The sequence below is a fragment of the Lissotriton vulgaris genome, chromosome 4_1, assembly GCF_964263255.1.
Source record: "Lissotriton vulgaris chromosome 4_1, aLisVul1.2, whole genome shotgun sequence".
Classification (NCBI taxonomy): Eukaryota; Metazoa; Chordata; class Amphibia; order Caudata; family Salamandridae; genus Lissotriton; species Lissotriton vulgaris.
Window position 1 is genome coordinate 1802511074 of NC_141691.1, and position 27296 is coordinate 1802538369.

General features: G+C 45.5%; 1 protein-coding gene across 1 annotated transcript in view; it reads left to right on the forward strand.

The window, feature by feature from the left end:
* Positions 1-27296, forward strand: part of LOC147724580 (fibrocystin-L-like) — a 1106658-nt gene that overhangs the window by 415439 nt on the left and 663923 nt on the right. Inside the window, exons 23-25 of the mRNA XM_086966124.1 lie at positions 16632-16798; positions 18546-18727; positions 19360-19507. Coding sequence (XP_086822250.1) covers positions 16632-16798; positions 18546-18727; positions 19360-19507 — 497 coding nt within the window. The remainder of the gene's footprint in view (positions 1-16631; positions 16799-18545; positions 18728-19359; positions 19508-27296) is intronic.

A 27296-nucleotide genomic window follows, 5' to 3' on the forward strand; every position in this document is an offset into this window, starting at 1 on the left:
TACAAAGCGGACAGGTACGACCTTGGGAGCGGCGGTGTGATGACCGCGCTTTATGACTCAAAAAGTGCTGCGGCCTTGATCGGCCCAACGGCTCATACAGTGCGGGTGTGATACTTGGCTTCAGCCCGCCTTAAATGCAAGGACACACGTACGCAAATGAGGCCCTCTGGTCGTCGCGCCGACTCGGCCGTTTGTGTAATAGTAAAGGCTTTGAAGCCTGGGTCCTGATTGGTATTTCTACGGTTGGAGATCTTTGGAGGAGTGGGGTCGTCCTTTCCTTTGAACAACTCAGGGAACAGTATGACCTGGCACACACGGAGCGATTTCGATATTTGCAGATTAGTCATGCCCTGAAGTCTCTAGTCCAGCCCGGTGAGGAGCTACAGGAGTCTACCCCATTGGAAGATAGGCTCCTTACGGAACTTATGCCAGAGAAGGCAACTTCCTTTGTATATCATAAGCTCGTTAACAACCTGCCTGACCCTACCTTGAAGTTACGGACTGCATGGACTGCTGAGATGGGCGAGTTCGATGAGTCGGACTGGCAAACGGCGCTCTCCTCGCCACGGGAAGTGGCTATACCAGCTAGGCTCAGATTAATACAGCTAAAAATGTTGCATCTTGTTTAGTACACTAGGGTCACCCTTTATAAGATGAGGAAGGCCACACATAAGTACTGTCCCCGGGGGTGCGGTGAGGAGGGTACGTTCTTTCATACCATATGGGATTGCCCTCGGATTGCCGATTATTGGGTGAAGGTTATGCAGACTGTATCCCAGGTGGTTAAAGAGTCGCTGGTCCCAGAGCTGCGCTGTTGTTTATTGAATATTTGGGATCCAAACAATCTTAATCACTCCATGCAAGACTGGGCCATAATGAGTATCATGTATGCTAAAAGGAATATAGCCAGGTTCTGGGGGGCAGCACAGGTGCCGGCGCTTAGGGAATGGTGCTCGGATTTAGACTCTGCAATGGTGGCTGAAAGGACAGTGTATCTAAATCGAAAATGTCAGAAAAAGTGGACTAGAATCTGGGGTGCGTGGAATGAATACAGGGGATTTATTTGTGAGCCACCGCAACTAGGCAGCAACAGCGATTCTGAGTGAGGGGGGAGGATGGAGTTCTGGGGAGACGGGAGAGCTACCAACCGGTTATAACTATATTGTGTATCTGAAGTGCCAATGTATCTGATTTCATGATTACCCACTATTTCTATATGCATGCAATGAATTCTCTATGCCCATTGTTTACTGCTTTGAATTAATAAAAATTGTTTAAAAAAAAAAGTATTTTTTTTGAGTTAGTGGGGACACTCATAGGAATGGTGGTGTCTTTTGGAAATGTAGACAAACACCAAACTACCCCAGTAGTGCGTCCAGCCAACCCCATTGTTTACGTCTTTTGGAAATGGCATTCTCTGCAGGGTCACCTCCAGACGTGTTGCCTTCCTCCGCCCATTTTTGCTGAATTTGCGTTGGTTGACCTTAGTACTCTGTGCACTTTACCACTGCTATGCTCTCGCCTTAAAACATGGTAACATTGGCTTAAACCCAATTAGCATATTTAATTTACATTATAAGTCCTAGTAAAAGTGTAATACCTGTATCCAGGGCCTGTAAATGAAATGTTACCTGTGGGTCTGCAGAACTGGTTGTACCACCCACTTAAGTAGCCCTTTAAACATGTCTCGGGACTGCCATTGCAGAGCCTGTGTGTTCCGTGTAAACAGCTATTTTGCCCTGGCAAGACAAGCCTTTTGCAAGGCCCACACCTTCCTTTTTAATACACATGTCACCCCTAGGGTAAGCCTGGTACAGCCAGGATGGCAGGGTGCAATGTATGAAAAAAGCAGGGAAGGTACTTTTACTTTTTAAATGTCCTGATAGTGGAAACATCTTACATTCATTTTTCACTACTGCAAGTCCTATAACTCCTATAGGATAACACTGGAATTACTTTATTACATTATATAAGTGTAATTTTCGAAAGATTCAACTTTGGTGTCCCAAAATCCCAACTCATGGTGAAGTCGAGTTTGAAGTTGGCATGTTCTTGCCTTAGCCATGTGGTACTTGCAACCTGTTTCTGGTCACATGACTGGGATTAGTTGGCAGTTGAGCTTTTTTTATTCCTCCTAGACAGCCACAAACAATGGGGGTGTAGGTATGACTGAGTGGGTCATCACTGGCAGGATGGAAGGGATGAGCTGAACTCAACCTCACTTACATCTGAATAGGCTGTGTCCTCTCCCCACAAAAAGGGCTGCATATCACCTGTAATTAGTCTGGAGCCAGGGCAGGGAAAGGCAGGTATCTGTTCATCTCAAAGGCATTCCTCTAGAAGCATCTCCCCAGTTTAAAGGCACAACTGTGTGTAAAAGAAGGACCTCAGACACCACCACTTCATTACATTTGTGGACCTGTGGATATTCTGCCAGGATGAAGGTTTGCTGTGCTACTAAAGGACTGCCACACTGCTGGACTACACTCTGCTGGACTCCTGCTCTGCTGAGCTGACCTGCTTCTGCTGCCCTCTTGCCTGAGTGAGAAGGACTGGACCTGCATCTCTTGAACCCAGAATCCAGAGTGACTCTAAGGGCTAGTTGGCTGGCCTTCTGAACTGAAGCCTCGGAACTCTGCAGTCTGTGAATCTGCCCTGCCAAGTCGTGCCACCCCAGTCCAGGACACTTGGAAGTGGGCTTAAGGTGCTTACCAGTGTAACCAACACAACTTCTCTGCTGAGCGACGCATCCCTGAGCAGAATTGATGCATCTCCTTGGCTGAGAGGCATATCCCTGAGCAGAACAGATGCATTGTTGCTACAGCGTGGATTGAGGCCGTTGCAAAACCCTGCATCGCCCACTGTAGTTCTCAGAACTGGTGCATTGCCCAGCGGCGCAGCACAACCACAGCCCTGGTCCTCACATCTCTCATCAACTCCTGCTGGACTCTGCATTGCAGGCCCAGGCTCCTCAGAACTGATGAATCACCAGCGGTGCACTGTATCTGTGATGCTGTAAATTTGCATCACAAGCTTCTTAACAACAATGCAACAAGACCTCACACCACAGTCTTGCTGCATCTCAGACCAGATGCATCAGTTGGGCTGCATGGCACATCTTGGACACGGATCCATGTAACGCTCCGCAACCAGGATTTAAGGTACTGTGTTCCGTGAGTGTAACTATGTCCCTGTAGGCTGCCAGTGTTCAATTGTGGTCAGCCTGAACTTGTGACTTTATCCCGGTCCGGTGCAACCAGATGTCCCCAATTGATGCGTTGTGCTTTTTGGGGCTATTCTCACTACACACTTTAAAACTCAATATTTCCTCTTCTGCTAATTTTATTTTTGTTGTTTTGGTCCTATTTTATTTATTACAAATTACTCTTTATTTCTAAATGTGTTGTGGTCTCCTCTTGTACTGTGTTTTCACTGTTTTACTGTTTGAAGGGATGGAAAAATACTTAACACATTGTATCTAAGTTAAGCCTGACTGCTCTGTGCTAAGCTACCTAGTGGGTCAGCACATTTTTATTCATCCAAGGTCGAGCCTTTAACAGGGTGTTGGGCTTGGGTTCACTTTTTTGGTTTAAGTCACTGTAACAGCCTGCCAGTCGAGCCCCGATATCATTGCAGCCCAACTCAGCTTCACAATTCGTACTGGGTTGAGAATCATACCAGGTCTTCGATGATTTGGTTACAGTATTCTTCGGGATGTCCGAGTCGGGCTCCCTGCAGGCTGGTAGAGGGAGTCTCTAGGTTTCAACTGTTGTCTCCGAATATCTTGAGACTGGCCCTCCAAATGGATCCAACCTCCTGTGTCGAATGCCTGTGTTTTGGATGTCGCCCCACACCAGATGCTCTCCTAGCGGGTTGATGAGGTCCTGGAAATTGTCAATCAATGAGGTAGCCCACCATCTTGGTGCTTACTGTTGTAGGAGCAGGGAGGTGGTGGGAGTGTGTGATCCGATCTCCCCGGCATGCCTCTGACCAACGATGAAGTCTACCTGGACGGACCTGCATGCTTTCCGGTAGTGCAGTGAGTTGGGGCTGTGAAGCCGGGAGAAGACAGCGTTAGGCCCTTGTCAGCCATCTGATCACTCCCACGTATAGCTGCCTCATGCGTGGGGCTTCACAATGACTGCCTGGGGGATCATAAGAAAAAGTGAAGTGGCACTGGTGCTCCGGTCCTCAGTGGCGCCAACCGGTGTAGCCGGGCGGGACCATGGTGGCGAGAGGGGAGAACGGGGCAAACATGAGCGGCCCGGATCCAGAATAGACAAGGTACAAAAGCAGTCACTAGGTCACATCAGCCATTGGGCTATGGAAATCAGATCCAATCAAGAGAACCTGAGGAGGATCATAGAGCTCCAGATGTGATGCCTGACCTTCAAATGGCAGCCCTGCTGAACACCAAGAGGCAAATGGACTCATCTGATAGATAGGAGAAACACACTCTTGTAAAGCCCTGTCTTTGAGTAACCAATATTGAGGAAATTGTGAGGCACCTTTCAGTCCTATTTCCATTTCACAATGGAAGCGAAGCACACAGGGAAGATGAGGGTCGGACAGGTTACTTGGTCGAGAGGAGTACCCCCATACCACCGCTCACTCAGGGCTTACTTTTAATTCATTGGGGCGGTGGCCTAATGCAATTGACCCCCTGCCCTCTGATTCTGAAGACTGTCAGTAATTGAGGGGGTACCCAGAGCCACATACTCTGATCTCACTCAGTGACCAACGCCTCAGCACATTGATCATGCAGCTCCCCTCTGCTTTCTCATTCTCTAGTAGCAATATCAATTTCCACTACTTGGCCTGGCCCAGAGACCTAGGGCATCCCATCCAGCTCCCAATTTTTTTTTATGCGCTTGTGGACTTTTTGTGGCCCCCCCAGCAATGAACATATCCTGGCTTTCTGGCATCGGGCTCAGCTACTCTGACCGGTCACCCACTCTGCTCACACTGGCCACGCCCTCACTTCCTTCTTGTCTTCCTTGAATCTGCACAACACTTGATGCTATTTTTGCTCTCAAAGCTCACAGAAACAAAGAAAGGACAATCCCCCTTAAGATAACACCCTTTCAGCCTGCAACTCTCAGCACATCATTACCTCTCCTAGGTTTTCTGGTCGACCCAAACTTTTATTTTTCTCGAACTATGTTCCTCCCCAAATCCCTCTACTGCACTAGACAGATATGGCTCCAACTCATGAAACAGCAGACATCCTCAAAATATCTCTAATAAGGCATACTTAAACAACTACCTGAAAAATTAATAGCTGATACCTACTTCAGCGCAGTCATTGTCAACAAGAAAAACAACTTTGTCTTTTACCCAAAAATGCCCTGCTAAGTGGAGAAACATCTTTCTTCTCCAGTCTACAGGTTTGCAAATCAATCAAAACCCTGTATGGAACTAGGCTCACCATATCCCCCTCCATAACCTTTAGAGGGGAAATCTCCATTTTTATTTTCAGGACAGGGAACATACTTATACAAACTTCAGACTATAACCTCTTCATCTTTGACAAACACAATCTGTCCCTTCTCGCTACATTAACACATCTTGACCTTGTGCCAAAATCTCCCCTCTCCCTGCTACCTCCTTCTGCCAAACCTGAACCTTCGCACCCAGTTTACCACGTTGACTTATTGCACACCTTTGTTGAACCCTCTGACACACAAACAACATTGATGCCCTCCTTGAGTCATGCCTTAGCCAAGTAATCACTAGAAAGACTTCAAGGGCACTCACTCACCCTTACCAACGAACATACAGTAATAAAGACGCACTGACATACACCTTAAGTACGTCCATGCCGCCTTGACTCAAGACCAATCATTATGGAGTCCCATCCAGACGCACCCCTCTTAACTAATGCAAACCCTTCTCTGCCCACACAAAATGGCCGCCTCCCCAACCTAAATGACACTGTCTCCCCTATATTGAAGCTCACTCACCCCCCTTAACCTCAAGACCTGACAAGTTTACATCCTCCCTTAGAGCTGGAACCTCACCGACAGACTGTCCCAGCTCCTGAATTGAATAGAACAAAATCTTGAGTCACTAGCTAAAGCATCTCACATATACAAAATTACCTTCTGATCCAGGCTAAGCATGGGCGGAAAATCCGTTTCGCTCGCGGATTTTGCGGATTTTCGGTAAATTCGCAATCCGCGAGATCCGCGAATCTCCCGCAAAATCCGCAAATCCGCGAGCAGCGGATTTTATGGCTTGCTCGCACTGTTCGCGTGAGTTCGCGGCTTGCCAGTACAACTTCGCACCCCGCGAGTAAGTGCTAAATTGCAGAAATACGATCTTAGCAAAACTGAAACTACTTACCAGGTTCAAAAGTTCAGGCTCATCATTAGTAGCCATTTCCTGTAGTGCTTCCTGAGGGGCCCCTCCAGAGTTCAGTTGCCAGTTGCAACTATTATGTGACCCTGCTCTGAACCTCAGAATAGTTACACATATGCCACAAAGGTCCTGAATTACAGCTAAGGGAGACAAGCAGGAGCCAGGCTGGAAGTTAAAATCCATTAATCAGCCCCTAATTCATTATTGTCAGTTGGGGCAGGGCAGGTGTTGTAACTAATTTTGCAACAATGAAAGCACTTAGCAAGTGCAAAAGATCACTAATCAGGAAGCACTAAGGAAGCAGGTGCCAGCTAAAAAAATATTCTGTGACACATTAATCAGCCCCAAATTAATTCAGGTCACTTGAGGCAGGGAAGGTGTGCTTTGCTTTGCCGAAAATAATGTACACTGGACAACCAGAGGGTGTGGTGATGAAACAGAGGGTGGCATGGGTGGGCCAGAGGGTGGCATGAGTAGTCAGAGAGTGGCAGTGGTGACAGAGAGTGGCAGTGATGAAGAAGAGTGTCCCAAACAGGCTGGACACGTAGAAACAACAAGTTCACAAAACTTGCGACCCGACAGGTAAGTTCGCAAATTGCGAAATTGTAAAAACCGTCGCGTACTGGCAGAAACACGCGCGAACACAAAAAAAAAAAAATCCGCCAATTCGCGGGAATTCGCGGATTTTGCGGATTGCGAGTTCGCAAATCCGTAAAATTCGCGAACGCGAGATTCGCAAAATTCGCCCATGCTTAATCCAGGCCAAGTTAACCTGCTACCACACTCCTGGTAGGGAGAAGCTGCCTATACCTTTAGGTTCCCCAACTCTCAGCCAACATCCCTATTGGACCACTAATCCCTTGAGTTGTGCGGCCTACAGACCCCACCATGCTCGCAGCCACAATCCAATCTGGAGGCTAAAGATCTCCTAGAATCTTACATCACAATGACCCAGAATATGGTAAAAAAAAACGTGTCCACTAACCCACACCACCTGCTCAATACACAACTATTCAGACACTACATACCACAAACAATAGTCCTCGCCAGCTAACATGCATACTCCTCAACTGCAGATCAGCAGTAAAACACACCACAGATATCGCAGAAGCTATACTTGATAATGAGATAGATATTGCATTCCTCTCCGAAACCTGGCTCAATGAACACTCAACACTCATTATAAACCTGCTCATCCCTCCCAGCTACACCATCGTGGGACAGGACAGACCACAGAGATTAGGTGGCAGCCTGGCATCCATTCACAAAGAAGGTATCCATCCCGCTCCCGTAATGGCCTCAAATTGCTCTACTTTTGAATACCTCATTGGTGAACTTTCAGCCAAAAGCACCTTTACTATCAGACGTCACAACATCTGCCACCTCCCTGGTGATTACACCCTCTTCTCAGGGAAACTTACTGATCAAGTAACACAGTTCTCCATAACTGACTCAAATTATGTTTTCTTGGGTGACTTTAATATTCAATGGAATACACCACAGTCCATTTCCTTAGTAACCTTCTTGAAATAAATGACCTCAAACAAATCTGCAATGAACCAACCCATTGCAAAGGCTCCCCTCTAGATGCTATAATCAACAAAAATGAGCTGGTCTCACTTCAATCCATCACACCTATCAATTGGTCTGACCACTATCACATACTGTTTAAGATCAAGACTCACCTCAGCTCTCACAAAGCCCCCACCAACAAACCTACCCATTGGGCTAGAAATATCAAACAAATCTCTATAATGGAATTGGAATCCAGGGTCTAAGCCCAATTACTATATCAGCCTCTCACTCTCACTGCTAAGGACCTACAATACAGCAATGATTGATGTTCTTGGCCAAGTGGCACCACTCAAACTAAAACATTATAGAAAATTGCAATCGAAATCCTGGTTCAAGACCGACCTCAACAATGAGAGGAGACAGCTAAGACTGTGGGAAAGGATATGGAGACAGTCCCTTTCTACAACGCAACTCACATTCCTAAGATCTTCACGTCTCTCATATCAGAAATACATCTTTAGAGATATCAGAAATAAATCTTTAGAGAAAAAGCCACCTTCATTAGAAACCAACTTGACTGTGCTAAGAACAGACCAAGGGAGCTCTTCAACATGATCAAGCAACAATCTACCCTTACCTACCCTCACGAAACAACACCCACCAACGAACATTGAGAAGAAATTGCCAACTTCTTCATTGATAAAGTAAACAAAATTGAACAATCCATCATCAACGTCTAAAAGGAGTCTTCCATACCAACCTGCCCCACTGACTCACTTTCCCCCATGGTTGCCCCCACTCCAGATTTAACTATTGACTGAATAGCCCCAGGAAAAAGCTTATGTCAACTGAAAAATTATGCTAACTGGTCTGACTTCAAACCCATGACAGAAAGTGAAGTCTTCAATATAATTTCAAACTTGAAGCCCACTTCCCACTCCAATGATCCCCTCCCGTCCACATTACTACAAAACCTAAACCATATCACGCCTGTTAGAAATGGGGGTCTCTAGTTGGCAGAGGTAAGTACCTTTGTCCACATAGGGACCCTTGCTTCTAGTCAGTGTAAGGATGATACACACTTTAGATAACCCCTGCTCAACCCCTTGGTAGCTTGGCATGAGCAGACAGGCTTATCCCAAAGGCAATGTGTAAAGTATTTCCACCAACATTCACAGTAACACAGTGAAAACACCACAATGGACAACACACCAGTTTAGAAAACTAAAGTATCTTTATCTAAACTAAACAATACCAAAACAACAAAAATCCAACATACATAGTTAAAAATATGACTTTCAAAAGGTTTCAAGAACTTGTACCATAGAGAGCTATGGATGCGTGACTTTTCACCAAAGTACCTGTAGTTGCGTCAAAGTTCACCTAGCCAAACAGCTGCAGCGTCGGAAAACAAAGAGATGCAACAGTCCTGCTGCATGCGGAGGAAGGGCTGCATTGATTCTCGTCTGTATGGGGGGGCGATACATCGATTCTTCATGCCAGTCCTGGTCTACAGGTGATCTGACAGGAAAGTGTGTTGCACAGGTACGATGCGTGGATCTTCGGGATGCGCCGCCGATGGATGTATACAAATAACAATATCCCAACCGGTATTATTCATAGGCGATTAGATAGGATATCTATACAGTATTATCCAAAAGGAAACAAGGAGACTCAATTGAGTTATCATATGTGTTCAAGACATCATTTATATCAGTGTATCAAAATTGGTTTGAATGTAGGACAAACGCAATTACAGTTAGTACCAGCACTGCAATTAATCAATAACATGTAACAGCCCAAAGTTGTACTAGGTGCACGAGTGCAAAGGTGGGTGGCACTACAGCGACGCAAGTGACAGTGAAAAACAGCGTGGACGGCGCAAGGTGAAATGTGAAGAATTATATACAGTGCATGAAAACAGCATAAAATTCAAACAATTCAATTTTCCAAATTTTCTGTTTCCTGACAGCCACTGGATAAAGGGCGCCTAAATTATCGCTGGGAAGTCGACGGCGTTTCGATCCCTTGTAATTGGGATCATCATCAGGACTGTGGGGCTGGACGCAGTGCTGTATGGGGAAGAGAGGGAAACAGTGAGGGGCGTGCAGGGGCGTGAATCCGTCACAGGTGTGTGAGGAGGGGTAAGTAAAAAGCTTACCATCTGGCAGCTGGATTGCACCCACGTTACAAGGATCAGTGGGGTATGTCAGGGGCGATCAGGTGTTGGGAGGTAGTGAATTGCCAAGTGACATTCTGGATTCCCTCGATGTCTGAGAGATGGGGATAAGAACTGTTTTAGAAAGCAAATGGGGAGCCGATAGAACCAGAGTACTCGAGCCACATTTATACTCAGTGTCAAGCTCAGGAAGCGAACTTACCAAGCGTGTGAATGAAGTAGAGTAATTCTCGAACACGCCGAAGTTACTCTTAGCGTGGAGGCGAAGGGGGTGGTGAATTAATCTGTGGGGAAGGGGGACAATAGTTAAAACCACAGGGTATCAGGTCGGGTTAAACAATTAGGAAAGTGCAGAGCAAAGGATTACCTTCCGCAGTAGATCAAAAGGGCGAATGAAGCGCTGTCCTTGCGTTGCTATGGCAACCGGGGGCCTCAAAACACATCTAAATACTCATAGGTAGATAGTTTTTCCGATGACGTGGGGCCGGTTTCAGAGAGGAACGGCTGTCCTGATAGGTGCCGTGTGTGAAAGGGGCGGGAGTAGAAATGCAAGAAGCCCTCAGGGGAGAGTGCCTGTCAGGATTACGGGTTGGTACTGACGTCATTTGCGAAGGCGAGTTGAAAATATAATACAGTAACCTGAGTGGCATAGTATTGAGGAAGTCATGACATTAACGGCACAGAGAACATGTAATGCATATATTCACATTAATTATTATACATGTATCCGAGTTGGCCTTATAATTATCTCGGGGTTAATTACACATTTGACCCAAAGCAATAGTAACCTTCAAATTAGATGTTGTGGGAAATATCGCGTAACAGGTTTCATGACAAATTATCAGTTTAGTTAACACCATATGCATACCGTTAGCTAGTGTACAGTGTTGGCACAAGCATTCCATAAATTCAAGAACTTACGGGAGTGGAGGGGAGAAGGAGTAAAAAGGGGGGGCGGGAAAGGGCAGAGGGGGGGGAAAAGGGGGGTGGGAAACATTTTTTGGGGGGGATGAGACCATGGTCAGTCTGGTTGTATCACCTGGAAGGGGGGGCTAGATGATATTCCTTATAATATCAAAAGTCAGGGAAAACCAAGGGCAAGGCAAGGAAAGTAAAAAGATGTTAGTTAAATGGTAATAGTGCTATTCCATTCATCGATGGTGTTGAGTCCATTATTGACAGAGTCGCACAAGGTCATCCATTTGCATTCACTCTTATTCAAGAGGGAACGTATGTCACCGCCTCTCGTCGGCAGTGTCAGGTGTTCAATCACTTGCCATTTCATGTCGGTATCTCTATGATTTTTTTCGAGGTAGTGGTTGACCAAGGGTGCTGAGGTCACTTTGCAGTTAATGCGGCTCTTGTGTTGCACGATCCTGTTTTTAATGGTTTGTGTTGTTTGGCCAATATACAAAAGTTTGCATGGGCATTCGATGGCATATATAACATTGGTGGATCTGCAATTGGTGTGGCTTCTGAGGGTTTGGGTGTTCTTCTTGTATTGGAACACTTTAGTATTGGTTGTGAGTTCGCATACTGAACAGCTCTAGCATTTAAAGTGGCCCAAAACTGGCGGCATGCCCCATGCTGCAGTAATGGTATGGTGATCTGAGGTTTTTTCCTGCCAGGTGATGGCTCGTACCGGGTGGTTAGCCAAATAGTCGACTCTTTGGTATGAGAAGAGAGGTTCCTCTTGGAAAGGTTCAAAAGTTTGTAGGATTGACCGATTTTTCTTGATTATTTTTGCCACTTTGTTGCTATTTGGATTAAATTTGGATACGAAAGGGATTCGCCTAGAAGGTTGTTTGATTTGGGTGCAGAGGAGATGCTCCCTGTGGCGATACCATGCTCTTTTGTGGGCTCTCGACACCAGTCGTTTAGGGTATCCCCTCAAGATAAGTTTTTTGGTTAGAACCTCAGCCTCCCTGAAGTAGTCATGACGCCACTTGCAGTTGCGCCTGATTCGATGAAATTGTCCGAAGGGGAGACCATCCCTAAGGCCTCTTGGATGGTAGCTGGTGTATTGGAGCAGAGTGTTCCTCTCAGTCGGTTTCCGAAATAGATGAGTACCCAGTTTTCCTTCCTCTGCATGGATGGTGACATCTATGAAGGGCAGGTCATTCGATTTGCTTTCGCCTGTAAAGCGGAGATGTTCTTGGGCACGGTTTACCCAGTCGATGAAAGACAAGAGGGTTTCATTAGTGCCTTTACAAAGTAACAGGACGTCGTCAATATATCGACGCCACAGACTTATATTTCCATGGAAGGGGTTGGACGGTAGTAGAATAAGGGTCTTTTCCAAATGATGGACATATAAGATAGTAAAATTCGGAGCAAAACAAGCGCCCATTGAGACTCCTTTAATCTGTAGGAAAAAGGTGTCTTTGTACAGGAAATAATTGTTTTGGAGCGCAATGCAGAGAAGATCCATGATGAACTGGATTGGTATTTTAGTCGGTTGTGGTCTAGAGTGAAGCAATGATTCGATGACTTGTAGGCCTTCTTGGTGGGGGATGTTCGTATATAACGACTCAATATCAAGTCCTGCCATAAGATTTTGTTCTTCATCGTAGTCCATGTCCTCAATGGTGTTAACGAGATCTGTAGTGTCCCTGATGAATGTATCCGTTAAGGGGACAAATTCTTTGAGGATTGCATCAATGTACTTTCCTACCGGTTCCAGAATGGATCCACATCCTGGACGTGGCGGCGTTGCTGGGCTCTGCGCCTGTCCTCTTCAGCCCCGGAACCCTCGATGGGTCAATTCTTTCAGCTATGACAGGCACTGAGACGGTTTTCGCAGTGGCGCTGTGATGTGTGGAAATTCTTCTTGCACAGTAAAGATGCATCAAAACACTGCCCATGAAGAGTGATGCATCGGTTTCTGTAGTTCTCTTACAGCTCCCAAACAGCAGCAACAACCTCCAGAGGCCCAAAACTGGCACAGGCACCTCAAGGTAGGTCAGAACTCACAACAGCAGAGTGCAGGTGAGCTGGGGGGTGAAGTCTTTGTGTCCCTGAGACTTCTTAACAGGAGGCCAGCTCACTTCAGGCCCTTGGAGATCCCCTTCAAGCAGGGAACACAGCACACAGCAAAGTCCTTCTCTTTTCTTTGGCAGAAACAGCAACTGCAGGCCAATCTCAGACAGACAACAAGGGCAGTACTTTTCCTCAGTATCTCCAGCTCTTCTCCTTGGCAAAGGTTCCTCTTGAATTCAAGGAATGATCTAAAGTCTGGGGTTGGGTCTGACACTTATACCCCATAATGTCTTTGCTCTCTTTATGCAAGGGTCTCTGAGCCCACTTCAAACCAGTTATGGGGGCACTCTGCAAGTGCACAACAACATCCATTGTCAGTGTGAGCCTTGGCTCTAGACACACAACAGGGGGGCGGAGCCAGCTTTGTGGAAGGAAGGCACATCCCTATTTATGTAAAGTGCTACTCCTCCCACCACTCCAAATGCAGATCAGACCTATTCAGTCTAGTCCTGACTCATCCAGACTCCTGGAGCTACTGCACCGCCTAAGCCCCTGTCTCTCCAAAGCCAGACAGTCAATCCACAAACAGGCAGAGGCACACAGGATGGTTCAATAAGAAATGTGCAACTTTCTAAAAGTGCTATTTTCAAACACATAATTTAAAAACCATCTTTACTAAAAGATGTGTTATTAAATCCTGAGTTCAGGGATACCAAACTCAATATTTCCAACTTATCCCTATGGGAAGATATGCTTGTAAAATGATACAAAGCATTCCCCATTCTGTCCTATGGGGCAAGATAGCCTTTCAATAGTGAAAAATGAAATTGGCAGTATTTCACTTTCAGGACACGTTACACACACCAGTGCATGTCCTACCTTTCACAAACACTGTACCCTGCCCCCTGGGGGTACCTTGAGCATACAATAGGGGTACCCTATACATAAGAAAAGGGAAGGTTAGGGCCTGGCAAGTCAACATGGCAGTTAACAAAACTGCGCGCAGGCACCGCAGTGGTAGACCAGAGATATCTTTTCAGGGCTACTCATGTAGGTGGCAAAATCAGTGCTGCAGGCCCACTAGTAGCATTTGATATCCCAGCTCTGGCACACTCAGTGCACTTTACTAGGGACTTACTGGTAAAACAAATATGACACTCAGGGAAAACCAATCACAATAACAATTTACACAGAGAGCATATTCACTTTAGCTCTGATCAGCAGTGGTAAAATGCCCAGAGTCCTATAGCCAACAGCAACAGGTCAGGAAAAAATAGGAGGAAGAAGCAAAAAGTTGTGCAATAACCCTGCTAAAAGGGCCGTTTCCAACACCGCCCATTCTTGACAAAAATCATCAACACTTCTTTCTCCTGAGGACATGTACCTGACTCCCTCCAACTAGGCCAAATCCCAGCCATACTTAAAAAAACAGGGGCTGACCCTAATGACTTCAATAACCACAGACCTATCACCAACCTCCCATTTCTAGCCAAAACAAAGAAGAAAGGCGTCCAATGCTCAATATATTGTAGATCACATTTGCAAATCCTTTGATGAAGGTGACACGTGCCTCTAATCCTACTTGACTTATCTGCAGTGGTATCAATGGCACAGTCCTTAGTTGGTTCACATTGTACCTGCAACATTGCTCGTAACAAATAAAAATCAACAACTGTCTCTCATAAACAATACTAATTCCCCATGGTGTAGCCCAAGGCTCAATTCTCTTGTCATCTCTTTTCAATTTCTTCATGGAACCCCTCCCTGTTAACCTGAACCAAGCAGGTGTAAAATATCGCCTTCATGCCGATGACACCCAACTTTTCTACAATATTAAATCACTGAGTGACATCATTCATCCGAATGATACACTAATCAATGTGCAAACTTGGCTTAAAACCTACCACTTAAAGTTGAACATCAGCAAAATTGAAATACTACTTTTCTCCCGAACAACAACCCTCTACCAATCCAGGATTTATTCACTAACTTGGATACCCTAAACCATTCTCTTACACTATCCAACTCTGTAAAGTCCCTGGGGATCACTATGGGGATCACTATGGACAGAAATCTGTCAATGAAAGACCACATCAACAACTCAGCCAAAGGATTACTGTACACTCTTAAAAATATCAAGAAAATCAAACCTTTTATTCTGCCTTATGATGTTCAGATGGTAGTGCAGTCTCTTCTCCTCTCAAAACGGGATTATGGCAACACCATCATCACAGCAACTCCGAAAACCCACCTTGCCCCCTCAACAGTTCTCAACATGGCTGCCCTGCTACTAACAGTTGTTAAACAATTTGATCACATTTCACCGACCCTCAAGAAACTCGTTTGGCTTCCCATAAATGGAAGATGTATCTAGAAGACTGCCTGCATAACCCACAAAGACTTTCACACTCATAATCCAAACTACATAGGTTCCAAACTTTCCAAAGCAGGAAGAGTCAGGACTCTGAGAAGCTCCAACTCACTTCTACTCATTCTTCCCAAACTAAAAAAGAAATCCTCAGAGACTGGCTCATTCTCTGGAAATTCTCCTATCATCTGCAACACACTCGATAGAGATCTTCACAGTAACCCATCCTTTCCATGCTTCAAACAGGACCTTAAATACCTTCTGTTCAACAAATGCTTTACTACTCAAACAAACAAATCAATGCTCCCAATGATCACACCCAATCCTTTTAGACCCTTGAAGACAGGCATTTAATTGTTTAAACTTCTTACTTGTCATTCAAGCCATTACATTGTGCTGTTCCAATGTCCTCTTTTTTTTATATTATTTGTAACTACCTTGACTGCATAACGTTTTTCTTGGTCTGTATATTTGGATATACTTCTATGTTCGATCTGTATATTTATATGTACTTCTATTGAATGACCCTGCATTATATGTAAAGCGCTCTGATACCTTCGGGTCTAGCTAGCACTATATAAAACCTATATATAAATAAGTTAATTTTGGATTTGCTTGGGCCTTACCCTGACAAGAATTGTGGTTGCTGCTTGACTAGAGATTACACTTCAGTCAACCAACAACCCAATTTCGTGCAGTGTCCATGGGAATGAGGGCACCTGCTGAACCACTGGTTCCGCCTAACGTGCGAGGAACACTTGTTAATGGTGAAAGTTATTTTGCAACTTTAAACTGTGATATCTCAGAATCATGCATAAGAGCGAGATTCTTCAAACTGTTACAGACTCAGGAGGAAATGTCTCAGTAGACAAAGTATCCCCAATGACCTAGGCTTTAGGGTACAGTGATTCTGAGACATACAAAGTCAGCCAGAAGAGTAGACTCATCAATATCAGCTATACTTTGATGCATCCCAGCGAGGATAGGATTTCATTAGTGCCAAGCACTGAATGAAGTGTTTTATCTATTGGGGCTGCATATCCAAACCTATGTCTTTGGTAGCCAGATTGTGCACAACCATTAAAGTTCAAGGGGGGAATTAAAGAACAGGCCAGAAAAAGAAATATAATTAAGGTGTCAGGTCTTTGGTCTGAATTTCTACCCTGTGAAACTTTGAGATGTTTTTAGGTATTTATTATACACAACTCCTTTTTTCTCACTGTCTTTCAGCTGGTCATATACATGCATAAATCTGCTGGACCTTATAAAAACACAGTACCCAGAGGGAGACAACTATAATGTGCATCTAATCTATCTGGAACCAAGAGATGCCGCACACCCATTGTATGTGGATGTGGTGTACATTGGACAGACTGTTACCACAGATGACCAGAGAGGTGAGTTTCACGCAGGTATTTCCTGAAATGCCAATATCCCAGTACCCTCCCCCAGTCATAAATTACATGTAAAATATAAACCTTTAGCACAGGGCTTTCATTATTATTATTCTCCAGGGGGCATATTACCAACAACTAGCGATAATTTTTGTCTCTAACTTGTTTAGAGACAAAAAGTATCGCCGCACATCGGCGATTTTTATCGCAAATAAACCTTGGTATTATCAAGGTTTAACGCAAATGCGGTAAAAATCCCCGCAAAGCATGAATATCGCTGAAAAGTCAGCGATATTCATGCATTAGCGAGCTAATGCTCTTAGCCATGTTATCCACCTCCCATTGGATAACATGGCTAAGAACTGCTCAGGGCAGGTGTTAGCTTTTGGAGATATTCCCGCTTAGCGCGAATATCTCCAAAAGTTGGTAATAGGAGATAGCGATGTTAGCGACTGTTTCCAGTCTCTAACATCTTGGCACGCCCACTTTGCATCTCATTAGTGATAAATATCACTGACATGCAAAGTGGGGCCCAAGATGGTCGCTATCTCCTACTAGCTGTCGCTAACTGGTGTTAACGGCAGCTAGGTAATAGGGAGATAATTTTATCTCCGCTTTCTTGGCTTTTAAAGCCAAAAAAGCGGAGATAAACCCCCTTGATAATATGCCCCTAAATTTCTGTGAACCCTGGAGTTGTTCTCTGAGTGAATCAGTAGCCTAATCCCCGACTCCTTCCATCAGTAGATAGCACATAAAAAGCACATGGCCATGTCGCTTATGGTACTTTAGCCTCAGGATTAGTTCTGTGTGGACACCTTCAACCTTTTAATTAAAATAAAGCTCCACATCAGAAACACTCTAGCATATTTAAAATCATATGAACTGTCCTATTGGAATGCTAAGGCTAAATGTTAAACAATATGTTTAACTGTAACATCTTATCCCTTAGAAGTCAACTCTTCCTCTTATTAGTACATGCATTAGCAACTAAGAGGCTGATTTTTAAATCGGCAGACAACCCATATTGGATGGAGTCAATTATTCTGCTCCTCTGGTGGAGAGACCACCCGCCATATTTATAAATGATTGTTAAGCAGGTGGTCCAATGCATTTCGCTGTTTGGTGCAGGGCTTCGTCGGCATGACACCAAACTGATTTTTTTTTTTCAAAAAGAGAGTTCTAAAGTGGTATTTTATTTTTGAAAATACAAAATAAATCTTCCCTCACCATCGGAGTTATTTTGTGTGATAGCCATTTCCCTGACTCCCCCCCCACAGCCGGGAATTGACTGGCAGTGACGGAAAGTAAAAAAGTAGCTTTATGTCCACCAATCCTGATTGGGCAGCCTGACATATAGCCCTTTCTCTGACGGCCCTTACTCTGGAGTAGTCACCACCAGAGCAAAACTTAAGGTCCGGCCTCATATAAATCGGGCAGGTGGACCTGTATCTTGGTGGTATGTATAATCCATCACTGTCTGATAATGAAAAAAGTACTGGTTCCCAAAAATAATGCCAGTGTCCACTATCTTAAACCAGCTGCACAAATATATGCACTGAGAGAAACATACACTAGGGGATATGAGCCCAAATGCAGAACCCACGTTATTTACACATAGGACTTGTTAATGATGTAAATATTTCTATTCCTTCAAGATCTCATTGCACAGGTATTTATAAAGAGTGAAGATTATCTGCCATATTTGTTCATCAGTTCTTCTGTTTGACTTTCTATATGTTTATAACTTTAGCCGTTAGACAGAGAAGACCTCCAGCATTGGCCAATAGAGGAATAGCAGTACATCTGATTAATGACATTCAGGTGGATGAGACCCAGCCTTCCTCACCAGATGCAGACAAGCAGTATACTGTGACCATCTCATCATTTGGCTGTGCTTTTAACATACCACTTCTGGCAGTTGCATTTGCTCAGGTTCGTATATGCACACTATCATGCTGTCTAGGACAGCGTCATTTGAGGTGGGATTCCTGGGAGTTGTTGTGCAGCCTGCTTCTTGTTTTAACATTGCATGTGTTCTGTTCTGTTCTTCACAGCACAAATGCATGTGCCAAATGTTAATCCAAAATGATCTATAGTTGCTTGTGTCCTCTGTGGCGGCACAGTAGTCAGGAAAGAAGAACACCCAGAGGAGAGTTCACATTATTTTGTGGTTTCGATGGATCATATTTACTTTCAGAAGTCCCGTGGGCGTGTTGTGTCTCTGATTATTCACATTTATAATGCTGACACAAAGTCATTTCCTTTTCACAACTATCACTCTTCTCAATCGATATGAAGCCCTTAAAAGAGCTCAATATTCCAGCGGGTACATCTCCATTCTCTATGACGCATGCAGTGCCCAATTAATGCACACTTAGAAGAGATGTATAGCTGAGTCAATGAGCAATGCTATGCTGTTACAGACATAATGACCAATAGATCAATAAGACATTCCACCTGAACTGTGTAATGATGTTAGAGCTTTAAACCTTAGTTGATTCATAGATTTACAATAATGTATTTCCTAAAATTAATTTATAAATTAATCTACGTTTATTTTAAAGGACTTTGCAGTTGACGGAGGCAACATTACAAAGTACAGAGGCTCCACATGGCCGAGCGATTCTGTGATCACTGTTGAAAGAATCCAGGCTGCATCACCTCCTATCAATGGAACCTTTGACATTGAAGCCTATGGATCCATAATCAGGGGTAAAAAACAACACATACATCTCTTCTCATTGCATACTTTTTGTCTACGTTCTTAATTGTGTTCAAAATTCTTTCCTGTATTGCTGAAGTAAAACCTACCTAAGGGTGAAAGACTTAAAGTGCAGAAAATATACGGTGAAAGTATTATCCATAGTTTTTTCTTGCATGCAAAAAACATGTGATCTTGAAGAAGTAATACTTCGACTTTGTTAATTCATATTTTGGTTGCTAATATTGAGGGCTGCAGAAGTTACAGTAAAAATATCAACCTGATGTGTTACATGAATATGTGGTTGTGAAACTTGCAAATCGCAGCCTGTGTGGCTGTAGCAAAACAAATCACAACGTGTGACAGCAACAACACAAGTCACAATGTAATGTACCAAAGGAAAAATGTAAGACATTGCATTTCAAGTGGAGGTGGGGGACAAGAAAGAGGCATATTCCTCCTTAGAAGTCACAAATATATTCTGACCTGTCAGACTAGCCCTTCAGGCACTGCCTGATTGCCCTATAAGTCAGTCCAACCGTGGTTCAAGCTTTCCCGTACTTTGTCCACTTTGTAAATAGAGCTCTGGCACTGGGAGTAGGATACAGTGGTCCAAGGGACTGGTGCATGCACCCCCTACGCCATTTACAGAATGGCTGTTTAATTTTTTTCATTGCTTCCCTTGTCACTGAGTTGGACAAGGGCTGAGACCCAAAAACAATTAGAGCATTTTTTGACTGTGAGTGCATGAGTGGAGGGAAGCTTTCTGTCTCATGCAGGTCTCCATCCCAGCATTCACAACAGATCGCTTCGAGACACAAGCTGATGCCAGCTTCATATATATCAATGATGCTGGAAGATTGCAAATATGTGTGACCCTTTCCTTTGTGGTATGAGTGATTTTAATATCCCTCACATCACAGAGGGACACAGTGGTGGCAGCACAGTGCAAGCATTGTACTATTGAATCATCATCATCTTCTAATTCTAGTTCTCTAATATTAGTTCTAATCCTAGATTTCTAACTTCTTTATAGAGTGCCTAAGTAGTTGATTCAATTGAGATAGAATCAGATCTCTGATAATTTCTACTCAATGGGTGGAACAATGTAGAAGAAGGACCCTCTCCACTGTCATTTGTTGAATTTCCTTTTCCTGAAACAAGCCGTCAGAGTAAAAAAAGACACACCGGGTCTTATTACACTTATTTATAAGTTGTTGAGTCCTTTCCACTTTTTGGGAGAAACAAGTATTATTCTGTCTCTAGCCACTGTGGGAGCAGAATCCCATAACACAATATTAAAGGCATCTCAAAATTCAGATCACCCTAAATTCTACCTGTGGCAGTTCTGCTGCTCTGGGTTGATCTTGTGCTAAAAATCACCTCGCCTAACATCAATTTAGCAGTGTAAAAAAGGAAGTTAACTGGGAACTCTCAATAACTAGGCTCTGGATCAGAAGAAAAGCTATAGGGTTTTACAACAAAATCTCGAAATAAAGCAGTACAGAATAAATTACATGAAGGCTCAAATTCAGAGTTATACAGAGTCAAAAAGAAATCGAACAGAATCCCTATCTGAAAGATGTTCAGGAAGCGCCTTAAAATATGGCACACCCCCAAAACCAAGAGGCTCTTATACATAATTCTTTCATAATAAATTAAAGAAAACGATATCTCATTGTGGCATGATCAGTAGTAAAAACCTATTCTGCAAATCAGAGTTTTCCATTTCACTGAGAGGTTCATAAGCACCAAGGGGCAGATTTATGAGGCCGTTGCGCCTCTTTGCGCTGCAATTGCGTCACTTTATTTGACGCAACTGCTGCGCAAACAATGCGCCCTATTTACAACGTGACGCATCTAGGAGATGCGTCACGTTGTAAAGCACTGCGCCATAAGGAGGTGTTCCTGCGCAGGGGGGGTGTTCCTGCGCAGGAACGCCTCCTGAAAGTGGCTGAGTGAAATCTATGAGATTTCACTCAGTCACTTTCAGGGCAATGCTGCGTCAAAACCCTGCGCCTGCTTGAAGCAGGCGTAGGTCTTGATGCAGCATTGTGCAGATGGTGTACCCCCGAGCCTTGCTGGAGCTGCGTCGCGCTTGCGACGCAACTCCAGCAATGCGCCACATTTCCGGCACAGATGCGTCACACATCTGTGCCGTTTTTGCACCATGGTGCGCCGCCCCATGGGTGGCGGAGCTGTGGCGCACGTTAACTGGCGCATCCCTGGGAATGCGCCAGTTAACATAAATCTGCCCCTAACTTTCTAAGAAAGTAGCCAGTATATTATGTGTTATTGCTACCTAGAGATTTTCAAACTAATATGAAATATTTCAATATTGAGTCTTCACAGAAGCAAATAAGACCAGGCCCAGCAATGGTACTACAGTGGAAGAACCTTGGGAAATATTACAGTTAGGAACACTAGAACGTCCATTCGCAGTACATGCACACTGCAAATATTCTATGACATAGACCTGTCTTCGCTCTACTGTGCTTGTGTTTAGAGAAGATGAGCAGGGGGACGAGATGGGATGGGTAGAGCAGGAGTGAATGATAAATAGTATCATTACAGCATCCATGTTAACCTATATGGTGATTGTAGGATAATGTGGAACAAATAAACATGCTTCTATACATCTTACTAAAGTCGTTCAACTGTAGCCATGTTAATCTAGCATTCGCATATTGGATACATTATAAAAATCATTACTCAACATAATTATTTATCCACAAAAATATAAACCTAGTCAAATGCTACCAGACTACCTCTCGAAGTATTAGAGTACTTGATTTAGATTAGACGCATGCTGTGTCGTTTTAATGTTCTTTTTCTAATCAAAGATGCCATCTGCCTATCGTTGAAGTCAACCCTGGAAATAGGAAATCACCTTAGACAGTAGTCTCATATATGCCCTGAAAAGATTTGTTGAAAGAAATTAACCTTTTTGAACAACTCGTCATGCAATTAATCAACATAATATGGATGAGACATCCTGAAATGTTGCTATTTTCAGACAGTAGCAAGTGGGTCAATTTATAGCACAACCACTATTCCAAACATTTCACTAGTACTTTTATTTCCACAACTGTCACTGTGAAGTCATAAGTTACACATACGGCGTAGATGGAGTTTACATGGTACATCAATTTCACGTGTGCATCATCCCCTCTTGCTTGGTTAACTCCTTGTCCCCTCATAGATTTCATTTCACTTGTAGTGAAGTGGTTACAGGCACGACGGGTATATACTAATAACAGATTCTCTTTTATGTGGCTCATCGAGAAAAGGTTAGTCGGTGAAATGCAAAAAGTATAGTAAAAAAGCAGTCACACAGCAATTAAATAAATAGTATATCTTGAAGGGAATTTTTTTTAGCTAAGGGCATACCCAGCTAAAGTCCACACATTCTAAAAATATATGACATATGGAAAATTAAAGCCATGGAAAATTAAAGAAATATTTAACTCCACTCACACCTGCAGACTAGAAGCTGCTCCGTGCTAGAACTTTAAGGAAATTCCATAGTGAAAACAAGCTGTTTGCCCTGGGATCACGTATGCTAAAATTCGCTTTCACATTCTTATCTGCAGTCTGGTTGGTGTGAGGGGTTCTTTTTCCCCTGAGAGCCTTTGGTGACTGTTCTTGTGTGTAACCTGGAATACAGCAGGAGTTCCCTTCCCTTGGTGACCTGTAAAACTGGTCCTGGCAAGGCCAGCCCCTGGTACGACGACTCTCTGCGAGCTCTGAAGGTGTCTTGCAGACGCGCAGAGCGGGCATGGCGCAAAGCCTACTCCAGCTCTAAGAAAGTCTTATATCAGGCTGCAGTGAAGGTGTACCATCGGGCGGTGTGTAGAACCCGTGCTGCTTTTTATGCGACACAATTCAGGAATAGTTCGAACCCAGCAAAGGCTATCTTTAAGGTACTGAAAGACCTCACTGCCAAAAAAGTTACAACATCACATCAGAGCTCTCTGGAGCACTGTGAAAAGTTGGCAGAGTTTTTTCTGGAAAAGGTGAATGCTATCTATCGAGCCTTTCCTGTGGTCGTTCCCTCAGCGATTACATCATCTAAGCCTCCACCATCTGAGGAGCTGTGTTCTTTACCTTTGTTAAACTCTGATAGCCTAGGCACTTTGGCTCGCAAAGTGAAGTCTGGGTCCCCTGAGGATCCACTTTGCCCTGAAGTGTTCAAGGACCTGGCGGCACATGACATCTCTCCGCTTTGTTCCTTGGTCAATGCGTCTCTGACATCTGGCGTTGTTCCACTTAGGTGGAAGCGAGCCATGGTTCGTCCGATCCTGAAGAAACCTAGCCTGGATGGAAGCAAGCCGGAGAGCTATCGGCCTATTTCACTCTTGCCGTGGCCGGCTAAGGTGATGGAGGCACACGTAAATGCCGCTCTCTCGGAACATCTCCGTCGAGCTGATATACTCGACGCTACGCAGAATGGGTTTAGGGCAGGTCACAGCACGGAGACAGCTCTGCTTTATATGGTGGAGCACCTTCGCTCCGTGCTTGACGCGGGACAAACGGCAGCGCTGGTGCTATTAGATCTAAGCGCTGCCTTTGACACCGTCTCGCACCCTATCCTTCTGCAGCGCTTAGAGGAGGCTGGTGTCACCGGCATTGCGCTCGACTGGTTCCGGTCGTTCTTAACCAACCGGGCCTTTAGCGTGACCGTCCCACCTTATCAGTCAAAATTCCATCCGTTGAACCTGGGCGTCCCCCAAGGCTCCTCGCTGAGCCCTACGCTGTTCAATCTGTACGTAAGGCCGCTAGCTGAGGTTGTCAAACAATGGGGTATGACCATGGTGTCATATGCCGATGACACCCAGCTAGCGGTCACGATCAGCGGGGATGCGGAGGTCGACGCTCCTAGGTTTCAACAAGGACTGAGGGCGGTCGCTAGTTGGATGACGCTTAATTGTCTCCAGCTAAACGCTAGTAAGACCGAGGTGATGGTATTTGGTAGGCAACCGGAACTGTGGGGAGAGAGATGGTGGCCGGAGGAGTTGGGTTCTGCTCCCATCCCAGTCGCCGAGCTTAAAAACCTCGGGGTCTGGTTGGACCCTTCCCTTACGTTTGCATGCCACACTAAACGCACGGCTGCTTGCTGCTTCGGCATCTTGCGTGGGCTCCGTCCTGTGCTAAGGTTCTTCGACGCCCCCACTCGGCAACTCATGATCCAAGCTACCGTCATCTCTAGATTGGATTATGCTAGTTCTTTGCTGGCCGGTCTGAATGCAGCTGAGATCGGGCGCCTGCAACGGATCCAGAATGCAGCAGCGAGAGCGGTGGTGGGCCTTCCAAGATTCTGTCCCACCTCCAGCACCATTCGAGCACTGCACTGGCTCCCGGTGGCGCAGCGGATTCAGTTTAAGGTCCTCTGCATCGCCCATAAGATCTTGAAGGGGTCCCCGGCAATGATCCTCACGACCCTCATGGCCAACTATATTCCGGCACGACCCTTAAGATCGGCAGATCTCGAATTGGCCGTGGTACCGCGCTTTAAGCGAAGCAGGGCCGGTGGGCGCTCATTTCGAGTGCGGGCCGCTGCTCTGTGGAACTCCTTACCCCCGGCAATTCGCGCCATGAGCGATTTGCTTTCTTTCCGTCGCGCCTTGAAAACATTTTTATTCCCTTAGTTAGTTTACTTGTGCTGTTTTATTTAGTTGTGTTGTGTAGCTGCCTTGTCGGGCGCCAAGACGCTCCTTAGCTGGAGCATTTGTGCGCCTAATAAAAACCACATAACATAACATAACATAACATAACAATTCACAGCCTGAAAGCACAGTCGCTTGACAGGAGTGAAGTTTTAAGTAATTCAGGTGGAAAACTACTACTGTGTAGCATTTGACTATTGAATAGTAATACTTTGTGCACGTTTATGGACTTTTGATATATGCCCACCTAGAAATGCCCTGACACAATGCCCTACTAGTGAATTTGCAAATGCATAAATGTAACCAAATCTGAAGATGTAGTGCATTCACAAGCGTAATTTTCACTGTTGCCAGTCCTGTTACTGTGTGTCAGAAACTGAGACTCTTCATGGACATTATGGGCAGATCTATCTCTATGGGCACCAAAGTACGCATCATTGAGAATCAAGCTAAAAACGTTCAAGTGGGATCAGTATGAAAAGTCCCACCTCCAATGGGAATGTCGCACTTTATTGAGCGTTTTTGGATAGTGACATTTATATAGTCTGTATAAAATTCCTTTCCAATCACGGTCAAGGTTGCTACTGCTCTGGTAAGACGTCTTTGACAGGATGTGTAGTCTGTCACTGTATGGTGCAATAGCTGGCAGCCGCGGTCACTGCACGTGAGAGCGGTGTGGCCGGCTGGGGGGGATTTCGAGAGAAGAGCACAAGGGAAAATGAATAATTTATTTAAGTTTGCCTCGTGGTCGCCTCTCAAAATCCCCCACCAGCCGGCTCCACCGCTGCGATTTACAAAAGGGGGTGGTGATGAACAGAGTGTCTGAGTTAAACAGACCACTCTTACCCAGTCCAAAGATCAGGGCTTGATCCATCACCGTTATTTATCTCACTGCCCCATCCCAGCTCAGAACCTGGCTATATGCAAATCAGTCTGTCCCTGGCCCAGTGCATCATGGGAACAGGGCAGACTAAACTACCAAGCCAATTCTTCACCAGAAAGGAGACAAGCTACCGGGGACCGGTTTCTGGCTCCACCGCTGCAGCGGCTGATAGCTGGTCTATATGGTACATTACAATTATGGTTAAACTGATATATTTCAAGTGCTTCGAGTAATGATTGTTTTTAAAATTTACAAAAAAAGAAAATTCTCTGTTATCATGCAAGGCACAAGTTGAGCTGTCAGTATCCAGTGTGCTTTTGCCAATCAAAAAGTTAATTGAAGGGGGCGTGGCTTGAAAGGCGAAGATGGCGGACGTGGCTCTGTAGAGCTCCCGCCGGCCCGACCTTTATCCTTGTGCACTTATCCTTCCCCAAACCCGTGTTAGCCATCTACACATCGGCGGAGGCTGCTGGAGCTGGGGGGCACCCTCCGGTGGTGCTTTTGTGTCACCCGATCGCCAACGAGGGTCCCTGTCTGAGGCGAAGCCTGCTGGGCCTACTGACAACAAGTGAGGCCGGGGCCTCGATTTTGGTGGGACCCGGGCTGCAGGCGCCGGACCTCGGCGCAGATCATCGGCGGGTCCAGGGGCTCCGGAGGACACTTCCGCTGCGGAGCGAGGTGCAGACGGGGCATTATTCTGCCAGGTGCCGCTATATGAACACAGCTGGGGGCCACACGGAGGGGGCACTGCCGAAGGGCCCTGTGGATCCCGGTATCGTCTGGACAACTGAGGTCAGTGTGGCGGCGGATTGAGGGCCTCGGCGCCGCGTTCAATCTTGTTGCGGTGAGCCCCGTGTGGTGCCCTGTGAGGTGGTTGGCCCGGAGCCCTGACCCGCGCCACCGTTGGGGGCGCCTCGTCCCCCCCGCTTTGAGGACAGTGCAGCCCGTGCTGTTTCAGCGCCTACTCAGACCCGGGAGAGGGGGCCCGGTCCGGGTGCCAGGCTGTACTCGCTGCCCGCGGAGGTGGGGTGCTCAGTACCCGCGGGATACCGGAGGGGCCCCGTGACAGTGAAGAGCCGGACCGGCTGCCCCATTTGCTACTGGGGGCTCTGGACACTGTTAGGAGCCGTTGGCTGTGGACGGGGGCCGCTGTGAAGGTAGGCAGATCCGGTGAGGAGTCCCAGGTCCCTGGCCTTACCCCGAGTGGCGGCTGGTCTGAGGCGTCGGAGGAGGTGAGACTGCCGGGACACG